This window comes from Orcinus orca, chromosome 11 (genome assembly GCF_937001465.1).
Source record: "Orcinus orca chromosome 11, mOrcOrc1.1, whole genome shotgun sequence".
In the NCBI taxonomy this organism is placed as follows: Eukaryota; Metazoa; Chordata; class Mammalia; order Artiodactyla; family Delphinidae; genus Orcinus; species Orcinus orca.
Window position 1 is genome coordinate 49,957,708 of NC_064569.1, and position 16,543 is coordinate 49,974,250.

General features: G+C 44.4%; 1 protein-coding gene across 4 annotated transcripts in view; it reads right to left on the reverse strand.

Moving 5' to 3' along the window:
- PPM1H (protein phosphatase, Mg2+/Mn2+ dependent 1H) overlaps positions 1-16,543 on the reverse strand; it is a 264,482-nt gene that overhangs the window by 141,884 nt on the left and 106,055 nt on the right. For all 4 annotated transcript variants that reach the window (XM_049693973.1, XM_049693972.1, XM_049693974.1 and 1 more), the window contains exon 3: positions 1,518-1,862. In XM_049693973.1, the coding sequence (XP_049549930.1) occupies positions 1,518-1,862 (345 nt within the window). The remainder of the gene's footprint in view (positions 1-1,517; positions 1,863-16,543) is intronic.

Here is a 16,543-nt window from a genome sequence, read left to right on the forward strand (position 1 = left end):
CTAGTGGACGAAGTGGAGAATACAGCAGTGCGAAGTAAAAGATACCTCATAGTACTAGCAATTACCGAAGGAAATAAAAAAGCCAAAATTTCTTCTGCTTTTTTCACTTCTATCATGTAAACTGACTTCTTCTCCCATTAGGGGGAAGGTCCACTGTCAAACTGTCACCTCAATTCAATATTTAGCTTTCTGAGAATCCATGTTTAGAAACAGCTATTCACATCAGAGCCTCCATGATAGAGGGAGATTTTTATACCAAGCCCAAGGAGGAGTCCATTTTTCTAACCTTGATTCCTTTTTTTCCTAAATAATCTTTTCTTGCCTCCTGGTGTTTTTCTTGGGATTGAAGGCTACCAGATACTCCTGACATGGAGGTGCGTTTTAAACCACCTGCTACTCAAAAGGGTAAATATGTGACAAGGAGAGAAACGTTGGAACCAAAGAAGAAATGAGCTAAAGTGAGGAGAGACTGCAAATTAGAGGCATGAGTATATGAGCAATTCTCTGCCTTGTAAACAAATCAGATGATGCTGTTTAATATTATTTACTTTTCTCCTCTCATTAGCACTCAACCTGACATCGTGAGATCCTGGAATGTGCACGGGGTGTACATTCAATTCTGCAGAGATGCTTCTAGCTGCTCCTGCTCTACCTAAGAGCTTGCCATCACTTTTTAATCTCCAGGTTATAAGGACACTACTGCCCACTCACCTTACTCTAGTCCTTATAACATCTCTACATATCTCCTACTGTATCTGCATGCAGGATGCTGCTCAGGAGAGAAAATCTTTGGAACCCAAATAGTTGCCTCAGTGTCAGTGAGCTCAAGGGGGTGGCACAGAAGAGACCTTCTATGTGCATTCTCACCGGGCAGAGGGACAAGCAGGGGACACCGGGAGGGCAGCTTAGTGTGTTCTCAGGAGGGAGGCTGAATCCCCTGATCAGACATATTCAAATTTAAATGTACAAACAAATCTACGTTCCCAAGTAAAACAAAGAATTCTTGGATACTGGCTCCTACTTGCTTTAAGCAGTGGGGACCACACTGCCAATCATGGGAAAACAGCTGTTCTCAGATTAGATCTGTACAGCAAGCGTACTTCTGAACACTTTACTAAAAGCTCCATTTCCCCAAACACCTGGAATTCGTGTACATACGTGTAAAACAGATGGCAACCGAGCTCACAGTTTCAATTAAGTTCAATCCTACCAGCTGGCATCCCTAAGAGCTGGCAGAAAGAGAAGCAATACGCGTCCATTTAATAAGCCTATCACCTCATTCACTATCCCTCTTCCATCTTCTTTTACACCTTTGCCGGCACTGGAGGCTAGAACTCTCTTGCTGCCCACTTCTTTTGAGAATGGAAGCCCTGCTGTAAAAGGAGAAGACGGAGGGGACCATGCAGCAAGTGGACAGGTCAGAGACATGCCCTTCCAGGGACCTTTCTAAGAAACAAGTATGTGGCTTAAGTGACCACCCGGGCCCCTGCTGCCCTAGAGTCTTCAGTGATACCTACCATTTCCTTGAATGCACTTTCAAGAGCCCCGATGACGAGGCACTCGTGCGGGATCTTCTTCTCGGTGAAGAAGCGCGTGGGCGGGGTGCTGGGGGAGCCGGGGGCGCCCACCCCTCCGCGGAGCGAGGCCGCACGGGTCAGAGTCCGGCTGTTCGCGGGTGTGTGGTCGGGCTCCTCGCCCAGGCAGGTGGGCGGCAGCACGGCCGAGTTCTTCAGGATCTCCACGATGTCCTGCAGCTGCTCCGTGACGTGGTGCTGCAGCAGGCGGGATGCCACCACAGCAGCCCCGGACCCCGCGTGACCGTCAAACAGCGACCAGTAGTGGCAGGAAACGCCTTCTGATTCCTGCGGGAGGAGGGCGACAAGGAAGAGTGAGAAACGCAGTGGCCACTGCCCCAGGGTGAGGGCGTGACACCTCCAGGGGTCAGCGCATCCATCTGGTTGTCTGTCTGCAAACAACGGGGTCAAAACCGAGCAAAACACTTAGGGAAGGGTCCCCAGATTCATCGCTGATGTTACCACCACCCCAGGGAGAAAGTGGTCCCTGCCTGTCCACCCAGGGCAGGAGTCCAAGTCACCACCCCCTCAGTTGGGGTGAGATCTACTTTAATTTGATGTGCAGAAGTGAGAGGTAAAACTCCATGCAAACAGGTAGGTCTTTACAGTTTTAACAGCTAACCCCTCACCTCCCTTCTGCTGCAACCCCCAAGCAGGTTTGACCTGGAGTCTCTGGAAGAAGTTAGGTCTTTTTTACAGATTCTTCAAGGGGAGATAAATAGACCCATTTTCGCCTCATAGGGCTTTTACACTCTCAGATAATTGCCCCATCTGCTTATGTCTACATCCTGAATTTGTGGAACATGTTTATCCCTTGAACACCTAGTCTAGTCCACCCTTCACAAGATGAAGTCAATTCAAATCTCCTCTTCATGTTTCCTACTCCCCCCAGTTTTCCAGCTGTCACTCAGCATCTTGGCTTCCTCTTCCTACCCTAAAGCTACGTGCAGGCCCATGTTCTCTCATCTACCACAGATCTTGTACCTGCTGGTTGATTCTGAGACTATTTCAAGATGAACACTTTTAAAAACCATGTTTGAGTCACATATGCCTAAGATGTTAGTAGCTATAGGGGGGGAAAAACAGCTCAATTATGGTGTAGCTAGAGGGATAAGATATTAAATACTGAGATTAAATAGGTAAGGTGCATATAACATCCACTATTGACAACTAGGCTTATCTAGCCTGCAGCAACAAATGTTGAATTCTTTTTTTTTAGTTGAAGCCATTATATAAAGTTCTTTTGGTCTATCTTACTTTTTTAATTGAAAGTATTTGACCTATAACATTGTATAAATTTAAGGTGTACAACATGCTTATTTGATACATTTATATATTGTGATATAGTTGTCATCATAGCAATAGCTAGCATCTCTATAATTGTGGTTTTTTGTGGTTAGAATAATTAAGATCTAATCTCCTATCAAGTTTGATTATTATAATACAATATTGTTGTCTATGTTATGTTCACTGTACTGTGCATTATATCTCTAGGACTTTTTTACTACTCCTTGCAAGTTTGTCCTTTTACCCAACATTTCTCCTTATCCCCCCCACCCTCCAGTCCCTGGTAACCACCATTTTGGTCCATCTTAGAATGATGCTGGAAGATACTGTGTACTTAGGGTGACATATGCCATTACTCTATTTATGCCCTTTAAAACTCTGTTTTTACTCGATTCTGTGCTAGATGCTTAGAGATAAAATAGTCTTTTTTTTTGTTTTTTGTCAACAAATATTTACTGAGCACTCTTTCTGTGACAGGCACAAAAGTAGGCAGTGGGGATGAAAGACTAGATGAAAGATACAGAGACAGGGTCTGATTTTAAGAATCCAGTGGAGGAGACAGACACTGATCAAATGATCACACAAGTAAATGTAAGATCATAATTCTGGTGAGGGGACAAAGTGCTGTGAGGCCAGCCTGCAAAGGGGCATACTGGAGGCTTCCTGAGCACATGAGGACCAGGCTGAGGACCACTGGAAATTCACAAGATAAAGAGGGGAAAGGAGGGAACACCAGGCAGCAGCAACAGCAGGTGCAAAGGCTCCGTGGTAGAAGGTGTGTGATGGTCAAGAGGAGACTGGACCATGGCCATGTGGCTGAATAGGGGACAGAGGCAGGAAACGAGGGAGATGACATGAGACTAGAGAAGGAGGTAGTAGTTGGACCACTCAGTCCTTCCAGGACACATGAAGGATCTTGACTTTAGCTTAAGAGTAACAGAAAGCCATTGATTGAAGTGGGAGTTAGAAAATAGATTTGCATTTTTAAAAGATTTGTATTTTTCAAAGATCATTTGTATTTTTATTTGTATTTTTAAAAGATCATTCAAGCTAAAGGTGAGAAGATGGCGGTGGGAAGACGCAGAGTTCGCATCGCCCCACAACTGCCGGATGCTGGTGGGGGACCCCGATGCCCAAGGAGATGGGAAGAACCCCCAATCGAACCGGTAGGACATGGGGGGACTGAAGGGGGAGGAGAAGTGGAGGCTGGACAGGACCGGTGCCCCTGAGGTGTGTCTGAGAGCGGGGAGGGGTTCTGGGAGCCCTCCCGTGCCTGGAGGGACCCTCAGGGGCTTGGATCAGGGTGGAGCGCGCCCAGCGTTTCCCCTGCCCAACTGGCTGGGGAAGTCTGCCCAGCTCTCAGGCCGGGTCCTGTGCCCTCAGAAGTCCCCTCTGGACCGGGTTGGTCCTGGGGGCATAGCAGAGAGGCCGGGAGAGAACAGGAGAGGCAGGTGGAGGGGCCCTCTGGGACCCAAGGAGCAGGAGAGGAGCAGAGGACGTTAGCCCCACCCACTTGGGCCCAGGGAGCCTGCTGAGCTCCTAGGCTGGTCCCCCGCCCTCCAAAGCCCCCTCCAGGCCGCATAGGCCCTGGGGGCATAAGAGGGAGGCCAGGAAGACCAGGAGAGGTAGGTGGGAGGGGACCTCTGGGACCGGAGGAGCAGGAGACGAGGGCATTTGCCCCACCCACTTGAGCCCAGGAAGCCTGCTGGGCTCCCACGTGAGGTCCCCTGCCCTCTGAGACCAGAGGCAGGAGGCAAGCCTGGGCCCCTTCTGTTGAGGCTAAGCCCCACCCCCCACAGTTCCCAGGGCCTTTTCCAGCCTTGTGGGTCCTAAGCATAGGCCCCGCCCACCAACCAAATCTCTCCCTTGCTTAGGCCCCGCCCTCCGCAGCCAAGGCCTTTTCCACCTCATTTTTTTTTTTCTCCTCCTCTTTTTTACTACTGTGGTTCTGTTTTACCTTCCGGTTGTTATTTCATCTACGTTTTTATTTTTATATTTTTGCTAACATATCTGTTAGTTTCCTCATCTAATTTTATTTTTTACTTTGCTATTGTTCTCCTTTTTTTTTTCTTTTTTGCCACCCTGTGCAGCTTGCGGCATCTTGGTTCATGAGCCGGGGGTTGGGCCAAAGCTCCTGCAGTGGGAGCTCTAAGTCTGAACCACTGGACTAACAGACCCCAGGGAATATTCATCGGAGTGAGGTCTCCCAGAGGTCCTCATCTCAGCACCAAGACCCAGTTCTAACCAATAGCCTACAAACTCCAGTATTGGAAGCCTCAGGCCCAACAACCAGTAAGATAGGGACACAATCCCACTCATTAAAAAACGTAAAAAAAAAAAAAAAAAAAAAAGGGACAGCAAAAAAATATGTCACAGTTGAAGGAGCAAGGTAAAAACCTATAAGACCAAATAAATGAAGAGGAAATACGCAATCTACCTGAAAAAGAATTCAGAGTAATGATAGTAAAGATGATCCAGAATGTTGGAAATAGAATGGAGGCATGGATTGAGAAAATACAAGAAATGTTTAACAAAGATCTAGAAGAACTAAAGAAGAAACAAACAGAGATGAACCACACAATAACTGAAATGAAAAACATACTAGAAGGAATCAATAACAGAATAACTGGGGCAGAAGAACGAATAAGTGACCTGGCAGACAAAATGGTGGAAATAACTGCTGAGGAGCAGTTATAAAGGAAAAAGAATGAAAAGAATTGAAGACAATCTCAGAGACCTCTGGGACAACATTAAATGCACCAACATTCGAATTATAGGGGTCCCAGAAGAAGAAGAGAAAAAGAAAGGGTCGGAGAACCTGCTGTATAGAAAATTTTTTTTTTTATAGTTTTTATTTATTTATTTTTTTTGCGGTACGCGGGCCTCTCACCGCTGTGGCCTCTCCCGTCGCGGAGCACAGGCTCCAGACGCGCAGGCTCAGCGGCCATGGCTCACGGGCCCAGCTGCTCCGTGGCATGTGGGATCTTCCCGGACCGGGGCACGAACCTGTGTCCCCTGCATCGGCAGGCAGACTCTCAACCACTGCACCACCAGGGAAGCCCATGCTGTATAGAAAATTTTTAATGTAAATTTTAAAAAAAGAAAAAGAAAGGGTTTGAGAAAATATTTGAACAGATTACAGTGGAAAACTTCCCTAACATGGCAAAAGAAATAGTCACCCAAGTCCAGGGAGCACAGACAGTCCCATACAGGATAAAACACACCAAGACACATATTAATCAAACTAACAAAAATTAAGTTCAAAGAAAAAATATTAAAAGCAGCAAGGGAAAAACAAAAAATAACATACAAAGGAATCCCCATAAGGTTATAAGCTGATTTTTCAGAAGAAACTCTGCAGGCCAGAAGGGAGTGGCAGGATATACTTAAAGTGATGAAAGAGAAAAACCTACACCCAAGATTACTCTGCCCAGCAAGGATCTCATTCAGATTCAGATTTGATGGAGAACTCAAAAGCTTTTCAGACAAGCAAAAGCTAAGAAAATTCGGCACCACCAAACCAGATTTACAATAACTGCTAAAGAAACTTCTCTAGGCAGGAAACACAAGAGAAGAAAAAGACCCACAAAAACAAACCCAAAACAATTAAGAAAATGGTAATATGAACATACATATCAATAATAACCTTGAATGTAAATGGATTAAATGCCCCAACCAAAAGACACAGACTGGCTGAATGGACAAAAAAACAAGACCCATATACATGCCGTCTACAAGAAACCCACTTCAGACCTAGGGACACATACAGACTGAAAGTGAGGGGATGGAAAAAGATATTCCATGCAAATGGAGATCAAAAGAAAGCTGGAGTAGCAATACCTGTATCAGATAAAATAGACTTTAAAATAAAGACTGTTAACAAGAGATAAGGAAGGACACTACACAGCGATCAAGGGATCAATCCAAGAAAAAGATATAACAATTATAAATGTTTATACACCTAACATAGGAGCACCTCAATACATAAGGCAAATGCTAACAACCATGAAAGGGGGAATCAACAGTAACACAGTAATAGTAGGGGACATTAATATCCCACTTACACCAATGGACAGATCATCCAAACAGAAAATAAACAAGGAAACACAAGCTTTAAATGACACAATAGACCAGACAGATTTAACTGATATTTATAGAACATTCCACCCAAAAGTGGCAGAGTACACTTTCTTCTCAAGTGCACATGGAACATTCTCCAGGATGGATCACATCTTGGGTCACAAATCAAGCCTCAGAAAATTTAAGAAAATTGAAATCATATCCAGCATCTTTTCTGACCACAACGCTATGAGACTGGAAAACAATTATAGGAAAAAAACTGTAAAAACCACAAATACATGGAGCCTAAACAGTGCACTACTAAATAACCAAGAGATCACTGAAGACATCAAAGAAGAAATAAAAAAATACATAGAAACAAATGACAACGAAAACTCAATGACCTAAAACCTATGGGATGCAGCAAAAGCAGTTTTAAGATGGAAGCTATAGCAATTCAATCTCACCTCAAGAAACAAGAAAAATCTCAAATAAACAATCTAACACTACACCTAAAGCAACTAGAGAAAGAGAACAAAGAAAACCCAAAGTTAGAAGGAAAGAAATCATAAAGATCAGAGAAGAAATAAATGAAATAGAAATGAAGAAAACAATAGCAAAGATCAATAATACTAAAATCTAGTTCTTTGAGAAAATAAACAAAATTGACAAACTCTTATCCAGACTCATCAAGAAAAAAAGGGAGAGGACATAAACCAATAAAATTAGAAATGAAAACGGAGAAATCACAACTGACACCACAGAAATACAAAGGATTATAAGAGACTACTACAAACAACTATATGCCAATAAAATTGACAACCACAAACAAATGGACAAATTCTTTGAAAGGTACAATTTTCCAAGACGGAACTAGGAAGAATTAGAATATATAAACAGACCTATCACAAGTAATGAAATTGAAACGGTAAGTAAAAATCTTCCAACAAACAAAACTCCAGGACCAGATGGCTTCACAGGTGAATTCTAACAAACATTTAGAGAAGAGCTAACACCAATCCTTCTCAAACTCTTCCAAAAAACTGTAGAGGGAAGAACACTCCCAAATTCATTCTACGAAGCCACCACCACCCTGATACCAAAACCAGACAAAGATATCACAAAAAAAAGAAAATTATAGACCAATATCATTTATGAACATAGATGCCAAAATCCTGAATAAAATACTAGCAAACAGAATCCAACAACATATTAAAAGGATCATACACCATGATCAAGTCGGATTTATCCCAGGGATGCAAAGATTCTTCAATATACACAAATCAATCAATGTGATATACCATATTAACAAATTAAGGAATAAAAACCATATGATCATCTCAAGAGATGCAGAAAAAGCTTCTGACAAAATTCAACACCCACTTATGATAAAAACTCTCCAGAAAGTGGGCTTAGAGGGAACCTACCTCAACATAATAAAGGCCATATATGACAAACCCACAACAAGCATCATTCTCAATGGTGAAAAACTGAAAGCATTTACACTAAGATTAGGAACAAGACAAGGATATCCACTCTCACCACTCTTACTCAACATAGTTTTGGAAGTCCTAGCCAAGGCAATCAGAGAAGAAAAAGAAACAAAAGGGATACAAATTGGAAAAGAAGAAGTAAAACTGTCACTGTTTGGAAGTCCTAGCCATGGCAATCAGAGAAGAAAAAGAAACAAAAGGGATACAAATTGGAAAAGAAGAAGTAAAACTGTCACTGTTTGTAGATGAGATGATACTATACATAGAAAATCATACTAAAGGCCATATATGACAAACCCACAACAAGCATCATTCTCAATGGTGAAAACTGAAGGCATTTCCACTAAGATCAGGAACAAGACAAGGATGCCCACTCTCGCCACTCTTATTCAACATAGTTTTGGAAGTCCTAGCCACAGCAATCAGAGAAGAAAAAGAAATAAAAGGAATACAAATTGGAACAGAAGAAGTAAAACTGTCAGTGTTTGCAGACGACATGATACTATACACAGAAAATCCTAAAGATGCCACCAAAAAACTACTAGAACTAATCAATGAATTTGGTAAGGTTGCAGGATACAAAATTAATGCACAGAAATCTCTGGCATTCCTATACATTAACAAGGAAAAATGAGAAAGAGAAATTAAGGAAACAATCCCATTTGCCATCGCAACAAAAAGAATAAAATACCTAGGAATAAACCTATCTAAGAAGGCGAGAAACCTATCTATAGTTTTCTGTACTCAGAAAACTATAAAACACTGATGAGAGAAATCAAAGATGACACAGACGGAGAAATATACCAATCAATATGGTGAAGAATCAATATGGTGAAAATGACTATACTACCCAAAGCAATCTACAGATTCAACGCAATCCCTATCAAACTACCAATGGCATTTTTCACAGAATTAGAACAAAAATTTTACAATTCATACGGAAACACAAAAGACCTCAAATAGCCAAAGCAATCTTGAGGAAGAAAAATGGACCTGGACAAATCAGGCTCCCCAACTTCAAACTATATTACAAAGCTACAGTAATCAAGACACTATGGTAGTGGCACAAAAACAGAAATATAAATCAATGGTACGGGATAGAAAGCCCAGAGATAAACCCACGCACATATGGTCACCTAATTTATGACAACGGAAGAAGGAACATACAATGGAGAAAGACAGCCTCTTCAATAAATGGTGCTGGGAAAACTGAACAGCTACATGTAAAAGAATGAAATTAGAACACTACCCAACACCATACACAAATATAAACTCAAAATGGATTAAAGACCTAAATATAAGACAGGACACTAAAACTCGTAGAGGAAAACACAGGAAAAACACTCTTTGACATAAACCACAGCAAGATCTTTTCTGACCCATCTCCTAGAGTAATGGAAATAAAAACAAAAATAAACAAATGGGACCTAATTAACTTTAAAGCTTTTGCACAGCAAAGGAAACCATTAACAAGATGAAAAGACAACCCTCAGGATGGGAGAAAATATTTGCAAATTAAACAACGGACAAAGGGTTAATCTCCAAAATATATAAACAGCTCATGGAGCTCAATACCAAAAAAACAAACAATTCAATTAAAAAATGGGCAGAAGACCTAAATAGACATTTCACCAGAGAAGACATACAGATGGCCAAAGGCATATGAAAAGATGCTCAACATCACTAATTATCAGAGAAATGCAAATCAAAACTACAATGAAAATGGTCAGAATGGCCATTATGAAAAAATGTATAAACAATAAATGCTGGAAAGGGTGTGCTGAAAAGGGAACCCTCCTGCACTGCTGGTGGGAATGTAAATTGATACAACCACTACAGAGAAGAGTATGGAGGTTCCTTAAAAAACTAAAAATAGAAATACCATATCCCACTACTGGGCATATACCCAGTTCAAAAAGAGTCATGTACCGGGCTTCCCTGGTGGCGCAGTGGTTGAGAGTCTGCCTGCCAATGCAGGGAACACGGGTTCGTGACCCAGTCTGGGAAGATCCCACATGCTGCGGAGCAGCTGGGCCTGTAAGCCATGGTCGCTGAGCCTGCGCGTCCGGAGCCTGTGCTCCACAACGGGAGAGGCCCGCGTACCGCAAAAAAAAAAAAAAGAGCCATGTACCACAATGGTCCTTGCAGCTCTATTTACAATAGCCAGGACATGGAAGCAACCTAAGTGTCCATCATCAGATGAATGGATAAAGAAGATGTGACACATATATACAATGGAATATTGCTCAACCATAAAAGGAAAGGAAATTGAGTTATTTGTAGTGAGGTGGATGGACCTAGAGTCTGTCATACAGAGTGAAGTTAAGTCAGAAACAGGAAAACAAATACCGTATGCTAACAGTTATATATGGAATCTAAAAAAAAAAAAAATGGTTCTGAAGAAGCTAGGGGCAGGAGAGCAATAAAGACGCAGGCATAGAGAATGGACTTGAGGACACGGGGAGGGGGAAAGGTAAGCTGGGACGAAGTGAGAGAGTGGCATGGACATACATACACTACCAAATGTAAAATAGCTAGTGGGAAGCAGCCGCATAGCACAGGGAGATCAGCTCGGTGCTTTGTGACCAGCTAGAGGGGTGGGATAGGGAGGGTAGGAGGGAGACACAAGAGAGAGGGGATATGGGGATATATGTATGCATATGGCTGATTCACTTTGTTGCACAACAGAAGCTAACACAATATTGTGAGGCAATTATACTCCAATAAAGATTAAAAAAAAAAAAAGGTCATTCAAGATACGCTGCGAGGATTAGGACGGAATAAAGGGTGAAAGTGAGGATGTCAGTTAGGAGGTAACTACCACCCTAATAAGACACTCAATCAAATCCAGGCAGGAAGAAACACTTATGAATGACTAAAAGCACCATAAAGAGAAGGAACAAGCACATTATCTCAGAGGAAAGTTAAGTGGAAAAAACAATGACCAAAGGATTAGAAGATCTGGACTCAAATGGCATCTTCAATACCAATCAGCTGATTGGGAGACAGAGCAAGGAGAGGAAGGCAGTCCAGGCCCTGGACCCTGTCTGGGTCACTCTAGAGCTGGACGTCCCTGTTGCTTAACACCTCTGTGCCATGGTTTCCTAGCAACTAAAAGGCAGGTGATAGCTACCTTATGGCAGAGGTACTGGGAAGGTTAAGTGGTAATTTATGCCTAGTCAGCAGCTAAGTAACACATTTGGAGCAACTGGGCGCGCATGCACGCGTGTGTGTGTATGCGTGTATGCTGCGTGTGCACTGCTGTGTGCACATGCGTGCGTGCTGCGTGCGCATTGCTGTGTGTATGTGTGTGCGTGTGTATGCGTGTATGCATGTGCATGCGCGCGTGCGTGCGTGTGTGTGTGTGTGCGTGTGCGTGTGTGGCGTTGGGGGTGCTGCTATCATTACCATTACAGTATGATCTCAGGTAAGTTATTTTCTGGGCTTCAGTTCTTCACCAGAGTGGCGGGGGTGAGGGAACTTCTTTACAAGACTCTGATGCCTCTGCTAATCCTGCAAGTTCAAGGTTTAAGAAGGATAGACCAGCGTGGGCTGGGGAAGTGGGGGAGGGGTGGACCTTGAAGACAGGACAAGTAGAATTTGGATGGACTGAGAGGTGATATGGCAGCCCAGGAGAGGGAAGCACCAGGAGGCTCAGGTGATGGGGCGGATTCTGGTAGCTGCTCATCCCGGGTCTATCCTCCTTCCTCCTCACTACTGATTCTGTTTGGGACAGCAACATATCCACCAAAAATACACCCCAGACTCCCTCGCAGCTCTGTGTGGTCACACAGCCTCAACTCTGGCCAATGAGCTGCAAGAAGTGTCCTGGGTGGACACTTCCAGGAAACTTACAGATTTCTTGACAAAAAGGACAAATCAATGGGCCTGGTCTTTCCCCCTTTATCCTTCCCCCTTTCTTCCTGCCTGGGTCACAGTAGTGACTCCTGGAGGTAGCATAACCCTCTTGCCAAAAAGGCTGAAAACTGCAGCCCAGGGTGTGGGGCAGGAGGTCAGCAGGGTGTGGGGCAGGAGGTCAGCAGGGTGTGGGGCAGGAGGTCAGCAGGAGCCTGGGCCCTTGAGGTCTGGCTCGGGATGCTGCACAGGCCCTGGAAAAGCTGTCACATGGGCTTTGTGACCTTTCGATGAGTCACTGTTGTGAGATTCTGTAACAAGAGCTGGGCACGTGGAGAAGCATGGGTACATGGTATCCTGGGACTTGCGGCATACGTGGCAGGAAGAAGGAGCCCACATAAGTAAGGCACAGGCACAGAAAAGAATCTGAAGTAGGCAGAAGTGGATATCCACTGGGAATAAACCTGAACCCCCAGGAAAATGTTCTTAATTCAGGGCATCTGTGGATAGAATTCACATGAATCCATCTTTATCTCCACAGACCTCTGAAATTTGTCATTTCCCCATATTGAGAATGTAAGGCAACACCGCACAGCGGTATTAGCAGTATCTGTGACCTGGTCACCAATAGAAATAGCATTGTCCATCTGCACATTTTGAATTATCATTTACGCTCATCACTACTTTGCAAGGATTGCCAACCCCACTGCTAGCTCCTGTTACTTGCTGCATTAGTAAAGTACATACTGCCATATTACATCCCCACAAATAGGGGAAAGGGGCAAAAGGAAAGGATTCCTTGCTCATCACATCCAATTCCCCAAAGGACCCAAGGCCACCTGAGTGAAACCTATGCACACAGTCCTTCTATACCTCATTAAATTAAAACCCAGCAAACACCTTTGAGGAAGCAGCAGCAGGGGCAGGTGAGAGACAGGATAGCAGCAGTCATGTCAGTGTCTGGGCACAGATTCTGTGACACCAAACTTTATCATGTTTCCAGAGTCACGATTTGAATCAAAGAAGATCAAGCCCCGTGAAATAACGAGCCACACTGCCGTGGAATGCTACATTTAAAAAAAAGCAACTCTGTAATATTTCTGACAAGTAATCCAACCATTTCCTTCAACGACGCAGAGCATTCTGCAGCTACCGAAACCACCACCAGCTGACAAAATATCTGGGGAATTTTTAAACTGTCACGAGGCAGCTTGGTTGAGGGACTTCTGACGTGGGGCTCAGAAGGGCTCAACATTCTCCTTTTGAGAACACCTCTGCACAGGGCTATAAAGTCTGGTACAGCAAATTTTTTAAATGCAATTAATCATTTTCACAGCTAAAACTTGTAAGACATAATGTTTTCCACAAAGAAAGTTGCTTTCCACAAATCAAGTGTAGGCTGAAAAAATCCAGCACAGGTTGATGCAGGGGCCAAGCCCAGACCCATTAAAAGCAGTGTCTCTGAAGGTGGCACCCCACCATTCGTCTTCTTTAACGCTTCCCAGGGGGTTCTAACGAGCAGTCACAGGGGGCTGCTAAGCCATCAGGAGACCTACATTCTAGTCCCAAATCTGCCATGGGTTCACTGTATGACCTCGGATGAGTCACTTACATTTCCCTAAACTGATCAGACCAGTGGTATCCAAACCGTGTTCCTTAGTTCTAAATAGGTACCTTAGGAAAGAGGAAGGTTAGTGGCTGTTGAAGTGATGAGTCCCTATGACTATTATTCCAACCAGAGCAGCACAGTTTCATCAGTTATGAACATCAAGGTTTTGCAAAAGATTGTGGATAAAAGAATTCGACAGTTTAAAATAAAATTTTGAAAGCCTTTGAACTAGATAAAACCAAGCCCATCAAGAGATTTCAAAATCTTCACTGTCCTCCTGTGGCAGGAACTTCAAGTGAGTGATATACTACGTGGGGAAATAACGACAAAGCCGGCTCTCCCCACACACTCAGATGCCAGCTCAGCTATTAGAGTCTAAAAGACCACAAGGCACAGACACAGCCAGTTACGGGCCTAGAGCCCCCTTCCCATCAGTTGACAGGCGATATTCTAAATGCTTTACAAATATTCGCTCATTTAATCCTTACTATGATCCTATGAATAACCACCCTATGAGGTGTGGTTACTAGCCCCATTTTACAGGAGGAAAATGAGGGACGGAGAGGGTAACCACTCCAGGTTACCATCTCTTAAGCGATGCAGCTGGGATCAGAGTCCATGCTCTAACACCCCCACGCTCCGCCCAGCCCTGGAGGGAAGGCTTGCCCTGATGGACACCTGGCTCACGAATCCACTTCTACACTCTGGAACCTGAGTGTTTCAAAAAACAACAAAATCTGATCACTGTCTTTTACCAGCCTAACCACCTGCCCTGCAAGCTGACTCAAGGCTATGAGCCCGGGTTTGCAGGCTCTGGTTCTCTCTCCACATTCCATCTCTTACCCCAAATCCCACCCATGCAAAACTACAATGCTTGCAGCTCACAGCAAACCACGACTACCGCTCCCCGTCCACCTCCCCCCCACCTTTTATTTTATTTATTTTTTGTTTGTTTGTTTTTTTGCGGTACGCGGGCCTCCCACTGTTGTGGCCTCTCCCGTTGCGGAGCAACAGGCTCCGGATGCGCAGGCCCAGTGGCCATAGCTCACGGGCGCAGCCGCTCCGCGGCATGTGGGATCTTCCCGGACCGGGGCACGAACCCGTGTCCCCTGCATCGGTAGGAGGACTCTCAACCACTGCGCCACCAGGGAAGCCCTACCGTTTTTTCTGTTTGTTTGGTTGTTGTTTTTTTTTTTCTACCTGTCTTTTAGTAATCACCTTAACTGTCACCTCCTCCTGGAAGCTCCCACTGCCCCCTGTGCCCACCCTGACTGCAGCATTCATCATGTTGTCTGTGACTGTCTGTCCACGTGCTTGGGCAATGGTGGATTGAAAGAAAGAATATTCTGCGAAAAGGGAGAAACTAATAGGCAATGTAGGTGAAAAGAGAAATATATATATATGGAGGCCCATGTGGACAGTGACCTGATTAAGGCCGACCTTGAGGGTTAGGTTCAGGTCAGGGTGAGGTTCTGGAGTCCAGCAAGGCAGACCAGGAGCCCCAGTTTGCTGCCTTGGGGCATGAGGAGTAATGAGGTACCTCCACCCCTGAAAGTGCTGAGAGCCGGGCTGAGGGAGCACTGATGCCGACACGTTCTGCAGGTGCACCACGAAAAGGAAGCACCAGAATTTAAGGGGCTCACAGAGGTCTGTCCTGAGGCAAAGAGGGCCTCGGTCAGGGTAGTACCACTGGGCCAGGAGAGAGGACTTCATGAGACATTTCAAGGAAAAATATGAGGTTGGAGTGAGCTGTATGGTGTTTGAAATGGGACCGAGACATTAACAGAGAATTCAGGTCCACTTTTGAAAGTATCATGATCAAACAGGACGTGCCATACATTTATTCCGAAACGGATACGAGGGCCCGATTCTCCCTCACCCTCTTCTTTACTCGAAACAGCGCCATCAGCTGCTTTCAGATAAGAGTGCATGGTTTGACGCATAAAGTCAGATCTGAGAAACTTGAGGAATGAGCACCTCCTCAATGTCACACCAGCATCGAGGGACTACACTGACGTCAGGGGTCTGAGCTGGGAATAAGGCAGCTGGGGATCTACCAGAGAGGACTGACAAATCCCAAGTTACACGAACACAGTGCTTTTAAAGCATCGCAAATCTGCAATTTCATTGCAAATACACCTGTATTCCGTCATGGCATAGAACCTTCAATCACCCCCTACTGCTCTTAAAGTCCTTTTCCGTCTTCCAGATGCTGACATGGGCTCAGGGGCTCTGCATGATCTAGCTGCTGCTCCTCTCTTGCTCCTTGTCAGTGGTCGGGGATGCTCTCGTCCTCTCTCTTCTAACTCTGCCTCACCTGTAAGCCTGTAAGTGTCATGTTTTCCTTCTGCCTTCATTTTTGGCCCTCTGCTTGGAGAACTGAGTATCCTTCAGTTTTCAGTGGAAGCATCACCTCCTCACCAAGCCTGCCTGGACCACCTCAGCCCCTGTACATCCCCTACAACAGTGTTTATCCCACTGGTGTGGAATTGCCGGACGTGTCTGTATCGGCCTACTTGGACACTCACATGTGTCTCATTCACTATGGTATTCCAGGGCGTCCCTGGTATAGAATTACTCAGTAACTACTAAAAGCTCAATAACTACTAAATATACAAAGAAAGGAAGGGAGAAAATGTATTTTTTCATTCGTATTTATTTTTTCA